Source organism: Acipenser ruthenus, chromosome 8 (assembly GCF_902713425.1).
Source record: "Acipenser ruthenus chromosome 8, fAciRut3.2 maternal haplotype, whole genome shotgun sequence".
Lineage (NCBI taxonomy): Eukaryota > Metazoa > Chordata > Actinopteri > Acipenseriformes > Acipenseridae > Acipenser > Acipenser ruthenus.
Genome location: NC_081196.1, coordinates 40,848,872 through 40,870,829, shown reverse-complemented (window position 1 = coordinate 40,870,829; position 21,958 = coordinate 40,848,872). Strand labels below are relative to the sequence as shown.

General features: G+C 38.8%; 1 protein-coding gene across 4 annotated transcripts in view; it reads right to left on the bottom strand.

Moving 5' to 3' along the window:
* The window catches only part of LOC117406591 (FERM and PDZ domain-containing protein 4-like), a 155,847-nt gene that overhangs the window by 110,018 nt on the left and 23,871 nt on the right, over positions 1-21,958 (bottom strand). Inside the window, exon 1 of one of the 4 annotated variants that reach the window (XM_059028984.1) lies at positions 15,642-15,789. The exons of the other annotated variants lie outside the window; for them this stretch is intronic. Within the exon in view, the coding sequence (XP_058884967.1) occupies positions 15,642-15,685 (44 nt within the window). The 5' untranslated portion in view covers positions 15,686-15,789. Of the gene's footprint in view, positions 1-15,641; positions 15,790-21,958 lie in introns of those variants that run through there. 4 annotated transcript variants of the gene reach the window in all.

The window sequence follows — 21,958 nt, the reverse complement described above, 5'->3', positions numbered from 1 at the left end:
TTGAAAAACACCTCCCATTGCACACACTACAGCAGCAGTGCTAGATAGTAAATGATAGTGGGTACTAATTTGCTTGTTATCCTATGTCCTGCAGCACATATAACCAACAGATACCTGTGTAAAACTGTACAATTATATAAGATGCAAGAGTAAAGGGGAATCTTATTGAATCCTACACTGTCTCCAGTGATGTATATGTCAAGTTGGTTTATTAAACTCAGCACAGTGGGTAAAGTACCCTGGGATAAAAGTTAAAAAGAATGAATTCAGAAAAAATAGTAAGAAAGTTTTTTTAGTAAGAAAATAATAAGGTGCAGAATAACCTACCAGGTGAGTTTCACTAGGAGCCATTAGTCACCCCCAGAGGTAATAATAATATTTCCTTGACAGCACTTTGTGAGTGCATTTGGGGCATTCCAATGTCAATTATATAACCCATGCAATCCCTGAAAGTGTAGGACACTTGTTAGCACCTTCTCAATGGAGTATGAACCCCACTATTATACACAGTCCGAATACTACACATGCCTATACAAGAATATCCTATAGAAATCTTGCAGAAGGTTTATAAGCCACACAAACCGACCCAACTGAAATGTTTGGTCCGGATATCAGATCAGCCTTCACATAAATTATTCTGTTTAAGTTGCAATGAGAGATTCATTTGGTAATGTTTGAATCAATGGCCAGACAATGTATGGGTTTGTTGATTAGCTAAGGCTACATGTGTAAAACAATACATGTGATGAAATAAACAGGCTACATAAAAATGCCCATGCACCATGTATTGTGTTTTAATTTCATATACATGTGCTATTGGGTAAGCCTGTAGGCACCAGATCAAAAATAGTTTCAACTTTGTATAACGGGAAGGGTTGCATGCAGGTTGACTCGTGACATTCAAAATAGGATCACAATTTATAATCCTATTACATTCCTATTTTGCAAATACACACCCACCTGATGCATAAATATGAGTTCAGGTTATACACAATAAATAAACAAACAAACAAACAGTTCCTTCAAAGCTTTCCTATTCAAATTTGTTTGGACTTTCATTTCCAGAAGGGGTAAATAAGTATCCAGATGGGTTAATTTCTCATACATGAATTATAATGACATGTATACAGTAACCTCATTTTATCGCATTACCAGTATTGTAAAGCGTTGCTGATATGATCTTGTTATCCTTTTTGAATGTTGTGAGAATGACAGGAGAAAATGACAGGAAAGTACAGTAGTGATGCATATGCTGCAAAGCAGAGACAGACAGGGGGTGCTTTTATTTTAGGGGTCTGTGAATGGACAGAATTCAGTGTGACCCTGAACTTTGAGGAATCTCTTTTATCCGTTCCTATCTGCATTTTATAAACATCCTCAAGGATGGTTACAACAACCAACACATTTAACTGAATGCCATTTGACAGGGGTGATGCAAACTTGAGTCTGTAGTACTATAAAGTTATAAGTCTAAAATCTATTTCCGGTAGGTCTTTTTCCCTCTACACCAGAAGGATATAGGGTTCAAATTCACTTATACCTGGACAACTCAGCTTGATAACAATGGACCAATCATCCCGTTATTATAAGAAAGCAGAACATGCATTTAGCTTTTCTATGAATGTAGCCTGCCAGCCAAACTAGATGTGGTTTTTCAAGGATAGGATGAAAATTTGCTATTCAATTACTCTATTGAATTGACTGAGGTTCATTAAGGGGCAGTATATAGGTATTTCGAACTCTTAAGGTTAAATACATATTATTTTAATTCATATGAACAGGAATAAAGGAAAGGCCAAAGGATTTAAATCAATGAGATAATGCCTTACACAAGAAAGAAGGCAATTATATACACTGAAATACAAACTAACTGTAAAAGGTATTATGATAATGAAGTTTGTGTAATATAAAAGTGCTGAACTCTGCCCCTACAAAGATGTTCTATAAAAATTCTATCGAAAAAAAATCTATAACATTTCTATAGAAAGTGCTATAAAACCTCTATAAAACGTAGCACCATTCTATAAAACCTCTAGGAAACTTAGAATTTCTATAGAATAACCGGTATCTATAAAAACTCTATAGAACTTTATAGAATTATTATAGAACATTTTCATATGGATAACCATTCTGACCATTGGCTGTCCTGTTACACACAAGCTTAAATCTTAAAAATGCGTGAAGAAAAATCTCCAGTTCATTGTTTCTATGTTCTATGCCAACTTCCTACAGAAATATTTAACCATGCAGCGATTTGTATTGAATTAGCCGAGTGCTTAAGGCTTATATTTAAATTTTAAAGATACATGTGTCTCTATTTATGGCAGTGTTTAAAAAATGAGGAGTTATTCTAAAAATACCAGATTAAAAAAAATATATAATCCTATCCTGTTCTCACCAGCTAGCACAGGCTCCCTCATAACAATGAAGGGGGACGGGGGTCTTATCAGTAAAAAATAAAATTGGTTGCATATTATAAAGGTGAATCTCATATGAAAGTTAAAGTAAAAAGTAAAAGCATAGCAAGTGTAATAAAGCATGGCTAAGCAGGTAAGTATGGTAAATCAATAGTATAACCATGGGAAAAGTATGGGAAAACTACATATTTATTGTGCAATTTGCGAGGTAAACTATTATAAGGGATTGGACAGGTAAATATTAATAAGATGTACTGCTGCAGTACTGTATATGCTATGATACTTTTATACAGCAGGGCTATAATTTGGACAACAAATGTCAAGGCACCGGTGTCCTCTCTGTCATCTTTATCAGCATATGATATCTCAGTGCAGGCAAGATTTCTCTCTCGTGAAAATGGCTTTTCCTCCAGAGCTTTCTCAGAGGTTGTTAATTTTCCAAGCCATTTATAAATAAGTACAATACCTGTACAGTGCAGGTATACATATATATATATATATATATATATATATATATATATATATACAGTGGCTCTCAAAATAATTCACCCAAAAAGGTCCATAATGTCAAAGTGAAAAATTAAATCTACAAATTGTTCTAAATTAATTACAAATACAAAACAGAAAATAATTGATTGCATAAGTATTCACCCCCTTGAGTCAATATTTGGTAGAGGCACCTTTGGCAGCAATTACAGCCATGAGTCTATTTGGATAAGTCTCTAACAGCTTTGCACATCTGGACACTGCAATTTTTGCCCATTCTTCTTTGCAAAATTGCTCAAGCTCCGTCAAGTTGGATGAGGACCTTTGGTGAACAGCAATTTTCAACTCTTTCCACATATTCTCAGTTGGATTGAGGTCCGGACTTTGACTGGGCCACTCCAGGACATTGACCTTTTTGTTTTTAAGCCACTCCAGTGTGGCTTTGGCTGTATGTTTGGGGTCATTGTCCTGCTGGAAGATGAATCTTCTCCCAAGTCCCAGGTCTCTTGCAGACTTTAGCAGGTTTTCCTCCAGGATTTCTCTGTACTTTGCTGCATCCATTTTGCATTCTTCACAAGCTTTCCAGGCCCTGACACAGAGAAGCATCCCCATAGCATGATGCTGCCACCACCATGCTTCACGGTAGAGATGATGTTCTCAGGATGGTGTGCGGTGTTAGGCTTGCTCCAAACATAGCGCTTAGCGTTGAGGCCAGAAACTCTATTTTGGTCTCATCAGACCATAGAATCTTCTTCCACTTGGTCTCAGAGCCCACATGCCTTCTGGCAAAATCTATTTGCTTTGACTGCTCCTTCGTCTTCATGATGTAGTTTTTGCTAGGAAATGTACTAACCAACTGTGGGACCTCCCAGAGACAGGTGTATTTAACCTGAAATCATGTGAAACACCTTAATTGCACACAGGTGGACTCTATTTAACTAATAGACAATTGGTTGCACCAGAGCTTATTTAGGTGTGTCATAGCAAAGGGGGTGAATACTTTTTTTTTTTTCTGTTATTTTCTGATTTATATTTTCTGTTTTATATTTGTAATTAATTTAGAACAATTTATAAATTGTATTTTTCACTTTGACATTATGGACTTTTTTTGTGTTGATCAGTGGCAAAAACTCATAATTAAATCCATTTTGATTCCATGTTGTAACACAATAAAATGTGGAAAAGTCCAAGGGGGGTGAATACTTTTGAGAGCCACTATATATATATATATATAGCGGCTTCTGATTTTTGGTTTTAACCGATAAAACCTGATAAAACACCACCGATACCAAAAAAATTAAATCGGTTGATAGCCAATAAACACCAGAAAACACCGGGAAAACTGTGGAAATTGTTAATCAGTTCACGTTGACTTTACCCTATTCCCATTAAAAAAAAAAACCTACTACAAAAAATAATAATAAATACATTTCCCAGTGCTGCTGGGCAATGTCCCACCTTCCTGACTTGTATCTATCATTGATTCGTTCTCAATACTTTAAACCCGTCCCAACTACTGAGTGACAGCACATTCCTACATTTCTATTGGAGACTCCACTTGTGAGATTTAAAACGAGATCACAATCAGGGTGGACGCTTGTTAGCGGGATTTAAAGCTGTATTACAGTTAAGATACGGAGGATTTAAAACAGAATTGTGGCGAAATGTACAAAAATGCTTCCACTATACATATGCTCACACATTTTGGAAAGTAACTGAAAACAGTAATTGCATACAGTATATCAAAAACAAATCCCCGAAAAAAAACGATTTACATAAAACTCAAAAATAGCTAAAAATAAGCACCAAAAAATACAATTAATAAAACCTGAAAAACAGAAGCCCTATATTATAGAGAGAGAGAGAGAGAGAGAGAGAGAGAGAGAGAGAGAGAGAGAGAGCAGCAGCAGCAAGATGAGCTCTTAATTTAAACTAAAAAAAATGTTAATCTAGAGTAAATTTAATTGTGAGAATTAAGAATATAAATCAGTAAGAACAAATAAAAAACAAATGGAAAACTTTTACTACAGAAATAAGACATCCAGGAAAAATTAAACAATTAAACAAGAAAGAAAGAAAGAAAGAAAGAAAGAAAGAAAGAGAAAGAAAGAAATAGAAAGAAAGCAAAAGAAAAGAACTGAACTGAAGAGGAAAAGAAAAAAAATTAGACCTCCAGGAAAATTAAACAAGAAAGAAAGAGAAAGAAAGAAAGAAACAGAAAGAAACAGAAAGAAAGAGAAAGAAACAGAAAGAAAGAGAAATAAACAGAAAGAAATAGAAAGAAATAGAAAGAAACAGACAAATTAAAATAAACAGAAAGAAAGAAAAAGAAAAGAACTGAAGAGGAAAATAAAAGGTAAGCCTTTTTAATATAACAAATTAACTAAAACCTAATAGCTAAAAACTCTCAGTCACTGAAAGCAGCTGAAACCGGTTGGTTTTTGGCAGTTGGTCGGAATGGATAAATGGATAAATGACCTGCAGAGTGGGAGGGGCCAGACTAGCAGTGTAATCCGATACCCTGATGAGGTCACCAGTGCAAAGGCAAAGAAGCTGTATAAGAACAAGCTAATGAAGGAGTCCCCAGAGACACTGATAACAGACTGCAGCCTGGCTGGGGGCAAGAGGACCAAAACCAACCTGCTGTTCTATACACAGCACCCCACTGCCTGGCACACAGCCCTCTGCACAGCACATAGTAATATCAAGCTGGGAGGGATTTGCAAAGGAAGGCAACTGCGTATAGGAGACGAAACTGACCCTGACAGCACAAGGCTCAGCATCAATGTGTTTTATAATGGCACTATTATGATTCAGGGAACTGAGGCCAGCCTAGAACTATTCGAGAAAGATTTCCAGGCTCTAAAAGAACTGGCTGAGAAGGAGAAAAAAAATCCAGAGGTACTAGACCCAGAACAGCAGCCAGCTCCCCACACCGCAGACACAGCCCCCTGCAGCCCCCACACTGCAGACACAGCCCCCTGCAGCTCCCCCACTGCAGCCCCCCGCACCCCCCCGCTCACCCCCAGACTGCCCAGCACAGTGCAGCACTTGAAGGAATGCCTCTCACTGCTGGAGGTGGAGTTTGCAGAATTCAAGGAGCTCACCCTGACCACGCTGACAGAGAACGACCTCGTGCAGCAGATAAGAGACGAGGTGAGGCAGGTGAGGAACGAGGCCAGGGCTTCCATCAGGGAGCTGGGAGCTGAGATGGGAGAGCTGCGGCAGGACAACGAGGCCCTGAGAAACGAGCTGGCCAAGCTGAGAGAGGAGCTGCAGCGCAAAGAGAGGAGCATACAGAGCCTGAGAGAGCAGCTACTCAGAGTCACACCTCCTCCCCCCCACCCAGAACAGCAACACCACAGCCAGCCCAAGAACACAGGAGCTACAGCAAGCAGGGCCTGTGTGACTGACACCGACACCGATACACACACCACATCATCCCACACACACACTGATCCAAACACACACCCCACTCCCCCAGCACACCCCGACAGTGAGACACTCCCCCCCACCACACACACTACCCCCCACTCCCCCACCACACACACTACCCCCCACTCCCCCACCACACACACTGATCCAAACACACACCCCACTCCCCCAGCACACCCCGACAGTGAGACACTCCCTCCCCCCACCACACACACTACCCCCCACTCCCCCACCACACACACTGCCCCTCCCTCCCACATCACACACACTGCCCCAGAGACACAGACTCCCTCGAGTAGACAGGCTAATAAAATATACAGCTCCAAGGTAGCCATTCTTATCGACTCCAACGGGAAGTACTTGAACCAGCGAAGACTCTTCCCCAGCAGCCGGGTAGCAAAATTCTGGTGCCCAACTACAGAAAGGGCGCTCCAGCTGCTGTGCCAGTCGACCCTGAGAGACCCCGAGCACATTATCATCCACACTGGCACCAACGACCTGGGCTCTCAGGGGGAAGATGTGGCCGAGTCGGTAAGGAGAGTAGCGGAGAAGGCCACAAAGGAGTTCCCTGGTGCGAAGATAGTGATCTCCACCCTGCTGCCCAGAGAGGACGTCCCCCAGCACACTATTCAGAGGATCAACAGTGACATCTCCAGAGGCTGTGCCCTTCTGCCTAATGTCCACTTGGCACACCACCCCACCCTGAGCACGCTGCACCTGTACGACCATGTACACCTCGACCAGGAAGGCGTTAGGATCTTCGCCAAAAACCTAAAGGACACTGCCATGGGCCGAGACCCCGCCAGCCACCCCCGAAACAGGAGCACACCGGACAACCACCAAGGACAGCGCAGCCCTGTGCTTACGAGGAGACCCCCCCAAGAACACCAGCCTCTGCAGCCTGGACACCGGCAGCACACACTACAACAGACCAGAAGAGCCCAGCCCAGCAGAGCCCAGCCCAGAGGGACCCAGCCCAGCAGAGCCCAGCCCAGAGGGACCCAGCCCAGCAGAGCCCAGCCCAGAGGGACCCAGCCCAACAGAGCCCAGCCCAGAGGGATCCAGGAACAGCAGCAGCTCCAGCACAGCAGTCAGACAGAGCAGCAGCAACACAGCTATGCAGCAGCTGCTTCCAAACCAAGGACCCTAGCCAGCTCTGAGATGGGGGAGATACGGCAGCTCCTGAACTTAATTTTCAAAATCATGAGCTAAGTACACCCCACTCTAAATGTATTAGAAAAGAAATGTACAACTAATAATAATAATTAGAATAAGAAAATAATACAAATAATAACAAAATACTTAATAGTGTAAAACATGTTACTGATTTGTGTTCAATGTTTCTCACATTATATTTTATTCTAGATAATAATTATAAATAGCTTAAATTATAAATATGAGATCGCTTACAATTAGCTCCTGGAATATTCAGGGTTTGTGTTCGTCAGTGTTTGGGCTGAAGAGCACAGACCCTGAATTCATCAGAAATATAAATAACATAGATATAATTATTCTCCACGAGACGTGGTGCCGTGCTGATGTGTCCACTCACTGTCCCTCAGGCTACAGGGAGATTATAGTGCCCTCCCTGAAACACTCACACGTAAAACGTGGCAGAGACTCAGGGGGGATCATTGTGTGGTACAGAGAGGAGCTCACCGACTCTATTAGACCAATAAGAACAGGAGAGACCCACCTGTGGCTAAAAATGAGTAATAGCATTGTCACCTGCCAAACAGATATCTACCTGTGTGCAGCCTACATCCCCCCATCGGACTCCCCTTATTACAAGGAAGACACCTTCCATGATCTCCAGACAGAGATCTGCCACTTCCAGGCCCAGGGAAGTGTGCTGCTCTGCGGTGACTTTAATGCCAGAACAGGCACTCTGCCTGACTTCATGAACACACAGGGGAACAGCCACATATTCGGACAATCCCCTCTATACCACACGCACATGACCACAAACAGGAATAGCCATGACAGTGTGGTAAATAAAAATGGGAGACAATTATTGAATCTCTGTCAAGGCCTAGGCCTATATATCATGAATGGCAGGATCAGAGGGGACTCTTTAGGTAGGTTTACATACAGCTCAGCTCTTGGTAACAGTGTGGTGGACTATGCCATCACTGACCTGGACCCCTCCTTTATTAATGCATTCACTGTCAGACCACAAACCCCCCTGTCAGATCACAGTCAAATCACTGTGTTCATAAAAAGAACAGAGCAGATCAACAACACACAGACACAGCCCTGTAAGCTGTACAATCTAAACCATTCCTACAGATGGGCTCCAAACAGCACAGAAATATACAAAGAAGCAATTGGCACCAATGAAATAGAAACCCTAATACACACATTTCAAAACACACAGTATCAACACACAAAAACAGGAGTAACTCTGGCTGTAAAAGATTTGAATAACATATTTAGAAAAGCAGCAGAAAAATCTAAATTAAAAATAGTAAATCGGAAAAACAACCAAAAGAATAAATTCAAAGAAAAGTGGTTTGATGAAGAATGTAAAACTAGAAGGGAAAAACTAAGACAGCTATCCAATCAAAAACATAAAGATCCAGACAGCCCAGATTTACGCCTCAGATACTGTGAGGCACTGAATCAATACAAACACACTCTAAGAAATAAAAAACAAGACCATATTAATAAACAACTCAGCGAAATTGAGGAGTCAATAAACCAAAATCATTTTTGGGAAACCTGGAACAACCTAAATTCAACAAAAAAAGAAGAATTGGCCATCCAAAATGGAAACATTTGGAAAAAACATTTTGAAAACCTTTACAAAGAAATACAAAACAAAGAACAAAAAACTCAAAATGCCATTTGTGAAAAACTAAAAAATTTAGAATCCTGTATTAAGGACAATCAGAACCCCCTCGACACCCCAATCACGGTGGAGGAGCTGAATGATAAACTCAAGGCCCTCAAATCAAAAAAAGCAAGTGGACCTGACAGCATCAACGCTGAGATGCTCAAACACAGCAGCCCCAAGCTGCAGGAGGCCCTGCTCAAACTCCTCAATCTTGTACTGAGAGCTGGGTATTTCCCTGAGACCTGGAACCAAGGGCTTATAACACCCATATATAAAAGTGGAGACAAATTCGACCCCAATAACTACCGGGGCATCTGTGTGAGCAGTAATCTGGGGAAGGTGTTCTGCAGTATCATTAACGCCCGGATACTGGCCTTCCTTACCGAACACAGTGTCCTGAGTAAGAGTCAGATTGGATTTCTACCAAAACACCGCACTTCTGATCATGTTTACACCCTACACACCCTAATCAATAAACACGTCCATCAAACTAATAAAGGAAAAATATTCGCTTGCTTTATAGACTTTAAAAAGGCATTTGATTCAATTTGGCATAAAGGACTATTTCTTAAACTTCTTCAAAGTGGTGTAGGGGGTAAAGTCTATGACATCATAAAATCGATGTACTCAGAAAATAAGTGTGGTGTGAAAATTGGCAACAAAAGAACAGAATTCTTCACACAAGGGCGTGGGGTGAGACAGGGCTGCAGTCTGAGCCCAACACTGTTCAACATATATATCAATGAGCTGGCCACAGTGTTGGAACGGTCTGCAGCCCCTGGCCTCACTCTACATGACACTGAAGTCAAGTTTCTGCTCTATGCAGATGACCTGGTCCTGCTGTCACCCACAGAGCAGGGGCTGCAGCAGAGCCTGGCACTGCTAGAGCAGTACTGTCAGACCTGGGCCCTGACAGTAAACATGAACAAGACCAGAGTCATGATATTCCAGAAGAAAGCCAGATCTCAGGGAAATAAGTACCACTTCACTCTAGGTAACACCACCCTAGAGCACACCAGCAGCTACACATACCTGGGTCTGACCATCAGTGCATCAGGGAGCTTTAACCTGACAGTGAATGCACTAAAGGAGAAAGCACGCAGGGCTTTTTATGCCATAAAGAGGAGGCTCTACAATATAAATCCCCCCGTCAAAATTTGGCTCAAAATTTTTGAAAGTGTAATTCAGCCAATTGCTCTCTATGGCAGTGAAGTGTGGGGTCCAATCACCAACCAGGACTACACAAAATGGGACAAACACCCCACAGAAACCCTGCATGCAGAGTTCTGTAAAAACATCATGAGATTACAAAGAAAAACACCAAACAATGCATGCAGGGCTGAATTAGGCCTTTATCCATTGATTATTAACATCCAAAAAAGAGCATTAAAATACTGGATTCATCTAAAAACTAGTGATCCAAACTCACTCCATCATAAAGCCCTGCAATACCAAGAGCTCAGCCCAGAAAAGAGTCCCCTCAGCCAGCTGGTCCTGAAGCTCACTCAGCTGAGCAACACTGACATCAGTCAGCTTCAGGACAGCACTGCAAAAACAATTCCAATTAGTGTAAACCAAATTATAAAACACCTGAAACACTCCTATCTGGACCATTGGGATACAAATACTAAAACACAAAACAAACTAGAGTGCTATCGGACCCTAAATAGAAATTACACCCTGGCAGAATACCTGGTAACTGTCAGAAACACAAAGCAGAGGCAGATCCTGACCAAATACCGGCTCAGTGACCACAACCTGGCCATTGAAAAAGGCCGACAGAGGCAAACCTGGCTGGCCAGGGAGAACAGGCACTGTGGTCACTGTGAGACAGGAGAGGTTGAGACAGAGATTCACTTCCTGACACACTGTGAAAAATATAAAAACATAAGGGACATTTTCTTCCCCAAATTCTGTGATTTAGTCCCAGAATTCCCAAAAATGTGTGATACCCAGAAGCTGTCAATCCTGCTGGGGGAAGACAAACACACAGCCAGACTGGCTGGTCAATACGTGGAGACCTGTCATAGCCTGAGGGACAGACCGTGAACACGTCACACTAGAGAGGGAAAAGAGAGAGGGAGGGAGAGAGGGATTCTGTTTAATATAGAAAGAGGGAGGGAGGGAGGGAGGGGGTATTGTATAATTATGGGAGGGGGGATTCTGTTTAATATAGAGGGGGGAAGGGGGTACTGTTTGATATAGAGGGGAAGGGAGGGATTCTGTTTACTGTATTAATATAGAAGGAGGAGGGATACTGTTAGTATTAAGAAAAATTCTTTGTCTGTATATTTGAGTTGGTTATGCCATGTATGTGCTTTGGCAACACAATTATTTTTATTGTCATGCCAATAAAGCCAATTTGAATTGAATTGAATTGAGAGAGAGAGAGATATGAATCAGTCATTGGAAATCCTGACATGTGATTGGTTCACATCACTGTCAGTCCCACCCCTTTTCAAAGGAATGCCTTTCTCCCCAAGAGTAAATGGCTGAACACCGATTTACACTGAATACTGAACTACAAAACCTACTACAAAATAAAGGTGCTCCAAACACTAAAATGGTGATTAAAACATCGCTGTTGTCTGACTTTCTGAAATTCAAACAAATTCAACTTGACGAAAACAAATATGACGGGCGGGATATAAACGGGATTATGCAGCAGTCGCAAACCAGACAGAGACGAAGAAAAACTTTGCTAACTATATAGTATGAACATTTTCTGTTATTTATTTGTTATTTATTTATTTACGTATGCTGTATCAGCAATATTTAAACTAAATATATAAAGTCGTATTTACTATCCTCCAGGGTGTAATGCCCTCAGCGTGCGGCTGCGGTCATTATAGACCCGTCGGTAACAATAGTCTTCCCTCGGGTCAATGATTTTCTACTATAGTCCTCTCCAGTCCATATTTATGTATGTTTTAACAAAAATGCAGTGTACAAAAATGAGGAACACAAAAGGTTTAAATGATTACAAAATAATTTATTTCAGGACATTTTGGACAAAACCCTTCTTCAGCAGTGTAGAAAGAAAAGTAAACAGTGCAGTAAACATGTTTTATATATAAGTTTTGGGGGTGAACTACTGCACGTGGAAACTTAACAGTTGTGAATAAACTTCACAAAATCAAAAATAAAAGCTATACATTGGTTACTTAAGACTTGACTAAAGACCTAATAGCTTTAATTTTAATGACTTTAAATTTGTCTCTCAGTGTTTAAGTGATATGAAACTTCACAAAAGACAAAGAGCATAAAGAATATGCTGCTGCACAAATCGTGGAAGTTTCTGAAAATTGTCATGCAGGTGTTAGATTGTATGCCACCAATCTTTTAAGAGCTTCACACTGAATAGCTAATTACATTATTATGTTTGATGTGTGCTCAGCAAGTTGTAGAATTAATCAGCATAAGCAGATTTTATAAATACAGCAACGTTATTTGTTAAATTCATTGTTTTTTTTCTCAACACAGCCAAGGGACAGTCATTCTTCTTTGCTTCTATAACACTGTTCTCCTGTCTACACATCCCTGTTCCCCTGCAGTCAGAATTTTAATTTAAAAGTTATTCTTTAATGTAATCTTTTCCCAGAACTGCAATACTGCAAACATTCTCTGATTGCTTTAATGAGATTATAAAAAATGTCTATTATGCACTTTCCTACCTAGTACCTGGATTTGAAAATATGTCTAATTCACCCATATTTAAAATATTAAATTAAATAGCATTGCATAGTTTCCAAAAAGAAGCAGTGTTAGACATTATTACAGAATTCTGTTTTTCACTCTATACAGAAATACAGCATTGCTTATGTTATTAGTACCACAACAAAGTATTGTAGAATTTGATTTGTTTTCATAGTCATAAATGTTTTCTAGACTTTTGTACGCTTCTTTAAAAAAAGATGATGTCCATCAGAGTTTTGACAAATCACTGATAAAGGGATTAACTGAAGTGAAATGTCTATTGGACTTCAGTTTCTTATAGCTGCACCTTATTATACATTTATGATTGATTGTTATAAGGGGGGAAAAAACATTTTTGAACTGTTGGTAACACTTTTACATTAAGTTTCTCCAACAACACTGTAACTGCACTGTGAAGGTATGTGTGTAAATACAGTGTAATTACAAAAAACCCTAACTGCCTCCATCATTTCCATTTTGTACTTAAACATGTTGCTGCATTGCTGCAGTATAATAAGTGTAATTGGAGACAATGTAAATGTTATATAGAAACATCCAATCCATATTTAACTAAGAACCTACAACTGTGACCAAACAGCCAAAGAAATCAAAGTCAGCACAGAAAACATTGATAGCTCAGGACCATTTAATACAACATCCCCAAATGTTTTTGAAAGCTTGTGTAATTCATCAATATTGCCTATAGCGCTATGCAGTGAATGGAAAGTGACAGAAGCAATTACTATCATGAATTTTCCTTCTCAATGAGTCTGACTCAATTACTTCTCTCTGAAATGGATGCGTATCCAACAGATAGCTTGTTTGCATTTTAGATGAAATTGAACAAGTGTGCTGACATTTTGTGTTTGGAGGAACTTCTATAATTAAAAAGTTTCAGTTCACAGCCCATGCCTATACAAATCCACGGCAGAGACATGTAGAATTCTTAATTGAACTTCAGAGGGGCCTTGATGAACATATATTTATAGTTCATTATCTAGCATAATCCATCCTTGAAATTGAAGAATGACGAAGCTACAGTATGGACCAGATTTTTAGGTGTTTACACCATTTTATTTACCTGTTACTTTACATTTTTTGTAATTCTATATATAACTCAAGGTCCACTTTCAAGTTGTTTGTTTCTAATTCTGAAACATTAAAGAGTAAGTAGCTTCAGATTGATTTATTTTTAGGTTTTATTTACTGTTCCCTTTCCATAATGGATCATATTGCGATTTTATTTGATTGTGTATATGTTTTATTGATAAGTGTGTTTTAAGGTGATTTCATCTGAGTAAAGGACCTGCTCTTCAGTACTAGTTCCCAGCCATTTAAACATGTAACATAGTCCATAGTGTCTTTTTAGAGTCAGCACCATCTTGATGGTGCTGGTGCTTTTAAATAAATACAATATTATGTGAAGTAGGTTTAATAGTGGAACAGCTGTTTTCAACTACAGTATATTCTCTGACTAAAAAAAAAAAAAAGAATTAGCCTTGGCTGGACTACTTTTGGCGTCAGTATTTTTTTCCCTTTAAAAAACTGGTCTGAAAATATATCCCAATGTGTACTTGTACCAAATAAGGACATTTCAAATGCCAGTATTTTGTAATTCAGGGCTTTGATAGCTTTGTTGCACATGTAATCCATTCTGCAGTAAAACTATTGGAACACTTGAGTTGGTGTTTACTTAAGTGTGCCAAGTTAATGAATGAGAAAGTACACTAAAGTGTGCACTAACACTCAAGGGTTAATTCTGAACGTTGCCAAGACGACAATATTTGGTTTAGTACTAATTAGCGGAGTGAGTAAATGTAACATAACAATAAGTCATATGCCTCCCCAATTGAAGTGGACCAGAACTACTCTTACACTACAAAAGCTGAAATGTTGTGAGCTTCCTGTTAATCTTGAAACTTCTTGTGTGCTTCTATAATTACTGAAATACTGCTTTTCTGTACAATATTTTATATAACTGAGCAGCATTTCATACTGAACTATGGAAAGTAGAAAACTAAACAACAATGTAGGACACTGCAGTGAAGACTTACATACATGTAGTTTAACATGTTGACTCATGAAATGTAAAAGTGCATTTGCTTAAAACTATCCCTGGCACTCCCCACCTATCCCAACAGTGCCCTTCAGAAAAACAGCAAATACAAGGCACTACAGTCAATAGATAACAGAATTAACTGGAACTTTCTTGTAATATAGACATATGCAATACATATATAAACTACTGGGAAGACATACTAAATATATATATTTAGACATTCTGATATAAATACTGTGTAAGTTTACACGGTCATTTCCAAAAAGGATGCTATACCTTGGATAGCATGTACAGATAACAAAGAAAATTAGGCTCTTTCAGAAATCTTTAACTCATGCGTTATTTAAAGAATATATATTTGTTTTGATGAATTGAATTTAAATGAAATGTGCATAGATGCCACTTTATATGTATACTTTAAATCTGTTCTGAATCAGATTACAGATTTCAAATTAAGCTTAAACACATGCCTACAGCAATTTCTATAATATTTTGGTAAATAATTCTTCCCTTCAGTAAACTGACATTGATAAACTTTGCTCAAACAAGTATAGCTGATTTAACACTAAACACATGCACTGTATGCACGGAAATGTCAAAGCTGTCACTTGTGCTAAAACATGGCACAGATGCTTGTTTTTGTTCTTTAGCTAGCTTCTAGGTCTTTGAATTCAGAGCCAATATTGCCATTTCATTGCAATGTTGTACTTACTGAATGACTGTGAAGACTCCCAGCTGACTGTTGTACAGATCCATTACTGAGAGTTCGTCGCAGCCTTGACTGAATTACTCCCTGCAAAATACTTTTTTTTTTGGTCACTTATTCCTCTCCAAGCCAAGTGTTTTGGCTTAGCATCCTCTGTAGCACTGGTGGTGGATTTGCCCTGTGCAGCTGTGCTTCTCTGGATTATCTCAGGATAAATATTAACACATTGGCTGTTGCTGAGAGAGTCAGTGGCAATTGCCCTAGGGAAGAGCAAACAAGTTTTTTCTGCTTCAGTAATCATGAACATCAAATTCCAGGCCACTGCCTCATCAGACAAGAGAGGGATCAATGCATGAACAGCTGTCCTCTGGTGCATGGTACAGCCAGCACGCTAAAAACTTACAAAGCCAAAAAAAGGAAAAGAGAAGACTAGATTCAAGCTGCTACTTTAAACAGAATATATATATATATATATATATATATATATATATATATATATATATATATATATATATATATATATATATACACAACATCAAAAAAAAAAAATTGACTTGATGGTAAGTGCTGGTAATTCTGTAAAAGATGGGAAATTGTCAGGTAAGGCCGCCACCGTGCCCTTACCTGACCCATGTTCTGACAGGGCTTTCCAGCATACTGTACTTTAACTGGTACAGCAGGTGGGTTCACTTCAGAAAACATGTTTAGTCACCACTGGGCAGATGAGGTCATGTCTAAAACCAGAACAACCATGGTGGTTTTCATGTTGTCATAGAATTATATGTGAATTGGAAAAGCTAATTAGAAAAGTTGGAATCATAACACACCTGGAGCGAGACAAGTTATGTATTGTGTACTTTCAAAGTATACACATATTTACATCTGTCATAACCATTTCAGCTTTTTTCTTTCTTTTTTTGGATTTTGTTTTTGTTTATGAAGGACACAAAAACATGTGTTTGATGTGCTGGAAGAGAAATTTGATGTTTGTGTAGCATAGTAAAGGAAAAACTTGATTGTATTTTTGGAAGGTGATTCCGCCCACTAATCAACACATCATATCCAAGCACCATAAACTCTGTGTGGCTTGCATTCATGTCGCTTCTTTTTGTTTTGCCTTTAGAGCCTGGAGGAAGGGCTACCAACAAAGGATTCTCTAAGGTTTCCTCCTACCAGCGAGTAGGGTTTTTTTCATACCTGAGTGCCAAGCGGTTCGTATTTCTGCAGGGTGCGTGGCAGGCCGGAGAGGCCGGGTTCTCCCTCACTGCATTTCATGCGCGGTGGGTGGGCCCGTGTTTCAGCTGCTTAGTTTTTATTCATCCTTTTCCTATTTTGGGGGTAGGTAGCATTGCGCCACTGCAGCTGCAGTTATTGCATTAACAAGTCATCATTTTCTTTTTTCCAGTCATGGTTTGTCTTTCGGGGGAGGTGGCCCTACGAGTCACTTCCTATCCGCAGCACTAGACTACATGATGTCATCATGTTTTCGCTAGCTGGCCAACATTGTGGATAGCTGTCAGCAACCACAGACAAGGTCTCCGGCCAAATTCATTATCATCATTAAATCGTCTGTCCAATTGCAATTTAAATCATCCATATTGTGGATTCTCCGTACTGAATGTATGGAACCCCTAAAGGTACATGGTGTCAAAATTAAAATGGGAGGCTACTATCTCATGCACACGACTTGCTATAATATCACATGCTCACGAGATAGTAGCCTCCCTTTTTACTTGACACCATGTCCCTTTAGGGGTTCCGTAGTAATTATATCATTGAAAGGATACAAATAATATGTTACACAAGCATTTTCCAACCAATCAATCCATTAATGTTATAGATCTTTCTTCAGCATTTATGACAGTGACTCTTCTAAACTTCTAAAGGATACCAATTAGGCTGTTTCAGAGAACTTTGGAATCCTTAATCCAGAATTGTCAGCTCTTAATGTCAAGTAAAATGTAGTTTTTTGTCTTTAATATCCAGTCTTTTTTCACTGGAAGGCTGATTTTAAAATATGATATTTATATGCAATGGAAAGTAGATCCCTCCATTTAGATTGTAGTCATCTCTGTATATCTTAAAGGAAGTTTTTGATTTGCTATTTATTTATTTTTTTTATTTGTGGTGCAACTCTTAGTTTTTGTATAAAAAAATGCTCTACTATTATAACAAACATTCCCAAGTAGGACCACATTTTAGATACATTATACACATATACATAGACTATCGTATTAATTTCCACTGTTCATTGCACTGCTAGGAACTGTATTATTATTTATTTGTTTATTTAGCAAACGCCTTTATCCAAGGCGACTTACAGAGACTAGGGTGTGTGAACTATGCATCAGCTGCAGAGTCACTTACAAATACGTCTCACCCGAAAGATGGAGCACAAGGAGGTTAAGTGACTTGCTCAGGGTCACACAATGAGTCAGTGGCTGAGGTGGGATTTGAACCGGGGACCTCCTGGTTACAAGCCCGTGTTTTTAACCACTGGACCACACAGCCTCCGAAACCGAACTATTTTAATAGTGTTTGTATGCATTAAGCCAGACTAAACATGAAACGGTACTTCAGTGTGGACATTTTGAGCTGGATTAATTAGAATGTTTTTTGAGTACGGTTCTCGAGATCGGTTACGTAGTGTGGTCAGGGCCTAAAAGGTGGTTAGCAGACTGCTTAGTGGAACTTTTACAAAGCATTCAGATCAACACCACTATTGAACAATGATAATCACACTGCTGAAGAAATCACCAGTGTGGGATCAGTCAGTGCTATGCAACAAATGCTGCTAGGAAACAAACGGAAAGTGAGTTTATCTTAAAACTAGGAACTTTGGAATGAATGTCCCTTTCTGACATAATTATGACATCATCCACATAGTTTTTGAAAAAAAAAGATAACAAGTTTACTGCGCTGTGTTTACTTTTCTTTCTACACAGCTGAAGGAGGACTTTTGTCTGAAAGGTCCTGAAATAAATATTTTTTTTTAAAATAATTTAAACCTTTTGTGTACATGCACGAGAAAACGTTTTCATTATTGTAGACACTGCAGTTATAGCTATACAACAAAAGAAAACTATAAAGTAATACTAAAGGTGCACAGAGTACAACATAAATATAAAAGTATTTAGGACATTTTGACGTAAGAGCACTGAGGCCACTGTCAGTTTAGCTGAAGGACTGTTATCTCCAAAACTTCCTAAATACTTTTGTATTTATGTTGTACTTTGTGCACCTTTACTGTTACTTTAAAGTTGTTGTTTATTGTTAATATTCTAGTGTGCATTGCATTTAATAAAAATAAAACAAATTATTTTTAAACACAGTCCCACTTTTGGTTGCTTTTTGAGCTTCCCCAGCCCGTCTCTACAGGACTTCACTTACAGGCCAGGTGCAGCCTTTTGTATGCACACACCTGCATCACTGAAACCAATTGAATAATTCATGAATTAATTGGCCCACCAATCAAAGACCACATTTTACTCCACAGTCTCACATGGAAAACATGGCTAAAATTAACCCTTTCCTGGGTTCAGATACCACACACATTTAACACTATTCAGCATGTATAAAGCAATAAAGTTAACACATTTAAATGTGGAAATAAGGATAATAAAGATAATAATGTTACTGATGTAGCTGGTAGAATAATTATGTGCATTTATACTTTAGAACATGGAACAGAATGAAAAGTAGTACCGGTACATTTTATAATGAAAACAATCAATCACATAAATGCACACTAAGTACACGTGAGGGTTTTCACCCCCTCACAATGAGTCATCCGAACTTTTCTAAAGTGTATTTTCATATAGTATATCATCCCTGAAGTTCAATTCATTTTTAACTGATGAAGTTACTGTATGACTGTACACCAGGTAGTGAAAGAAAAACGCTATATCTTTATGAATTACATGTAGTCTAAGATAGGAGCAGAAGCCCATTTTGCTTTGTAATCTGAAACTAATTAAGATTTTTATTTTACATCAGCGTCTTGTCTGTCTGTCACTGGGAATCTCTTCCAATCTATATAAATCCCCAAACCTTCCCTGCAGCTTCTTAATGTCTTGCAAAGTAGTTGGAATTGGATAAGTGCATGGTTTGGAAAGTGTGTGTGGGGGTGGTATGCAGTTAACACTGGTAGTATATCATTTTTGTTTCATCCATAACTTTACTCTTTCAATGAACAAGATATATTCAGTACAGCTAAAAGAAATGAAATTAAAAGAACGTAGCACAATTGTCTGTCATGCTCTATTGCATTGTCGATTGCTAAGCCGTTGTTTTTGGCCCTCAATAAATTATTAAATTCTAACTGTTATGGGTGAACTGCAGTATGACAAGAGCCACTCAGTCTATTATAGTTTTTTTTTTTTTTGGCAAAATGCTTTATCACTTTTATTACAGAGCTTGTTTTTGTTTTGTTTGTGTTTTCCTGGCTGAATACAATACATGAGACTGTGCATGTTACAGCATACCCTCTTGCAATCATGCAGTCATAGTTTTCGTTGGTTATTACTGTTTGCTAAACTGTAAGATTTTGGGGGTCTTGGTTATCAATAGATCAATGGGGAATGAAATACAATAAATATAACTCTTTCAAGTCACAATAGCAAATTTAGGATATCAGTTTGGTTACCCTTGTCAACAAAGGTCATATTAATGGCTCAAAATTTTGATTTGAAAAATTAAATATCCCCCATGGGCATCATATGGCTGTGATCTGGTGCCAGAAATATTATCAGAGCGTGCCTAAAAGTCTGTGGTGAAGTCTGTGTGACAGAACAAGCCAACACTGGGGTAGAAGTGCAGAGAAGAGGGTTTGGAGCAGAATATGGCAGAGGCTGTGTGGTCCAGTGGTTAAAAAAGGGCTTGTAACCAGGACATCCCCAGTTCAAATCCTGGCTCACTTACTGACTCACTGTGTGACTCTGAGCCAGTCACTTAACCTCCTTGTGCTCTGTCTTTCAGGTGAGAGGTTGTTGTAAGTGACTCTGCAGCTGATGCAGAGTTCACACACCCTAGTCTCTGTAAGTCGCCTTGGATAAAGGCGTCTGCTAAATAAACAAATAAAAGGGAAACCCAGGCAAGATTAGAGAAACATGGATAAGCCTTTCAGCTCCAGAGGGCTGGATCAATGGGGTGATATCTATTGAAAATAAATACAATTTTAAATAAAAATACATGCATGTTAGCTACATCCACTTTAATCACTGGCACAGCCAATACTGGTTGTATTTTGGAAATTTCTGTTCAGATAGTCCTTCTTCATTAAATGGACAAAGTTCTCTGCTAGTCTGTTACTGTTCAGTAACAACGCACCCCTTAGTTTTAAACAGCACTCAGTCATACCTTGTCCACGACTACTTCTGTCAGCCATTCATAATCCCAGCAAAAGGAGGAAATAAATGAGAATAAATCATTATTACCTCATAACCATGGATCCTAGGAATCCGTTTGCTGTGGAATAACACAGAAAAATGTGGATTTTCTATGATAACACAGAAAAACACGGATGTTTTTGGAGATTTTTTAGTTTTACACTTGGGGAGGGGCAAAAACATGCAATGCTTTTTGTGTTTGTTTGATAACAAAAAAAACGTAAACATGATGAGGCCGGAACAGCAGGGCCATCGAAAACACCAAACAGACTACTGTGTTTGGATCATTTCAGCTTCTTACAACTGCCAAAGAACAGTGTGAAACTGTTGTTTCAGATTTTGTCAAAATGTGTGTAAAATGTGTGCTGACATTCCTCTATATAAAGTGGATCAACCGGCAGTTCGAGATTTTTTCAACAAGTACATTGGGAGGTGGTGCCATTCCAAAGTCAGGCCAATTGTAACTGGAATGCTGCAGCTCTATTTTAACAATAGCCGTCAGGGTGACGAAGACTAACTCGGAGTTGAACTAACATGAATATTTTTTAAAATTTTATTTTACAACAGGGGAATATTTGTAATATTTGAAGTAAAACAAAAAAGTATGTATGTTTGTTTTATTGATTAATGGCACTGGTAAGCTTGTAACTTGCTTAGAATTTGAAAGGGTAACCATTTTTATTGTATTTATTTATTTAGCAGGCACATTTATCCAAAGCGACTTACACATGTTACACTGTAATATAAGGTTACAGTTAAAGAATAATTAAAGTTATGAACTAAAATACAACATAAAGATGCAACAAGAATAGCAATAAATACTTCATGTGTTAATTGTTACCCAATAGTACTGTTTGTTTGTCTTATAACATGGCAGGGAACATTCATTTTTAGCCCTTTTATTTTACTTGTGGAATAACGCAGATTTTTCTTTTT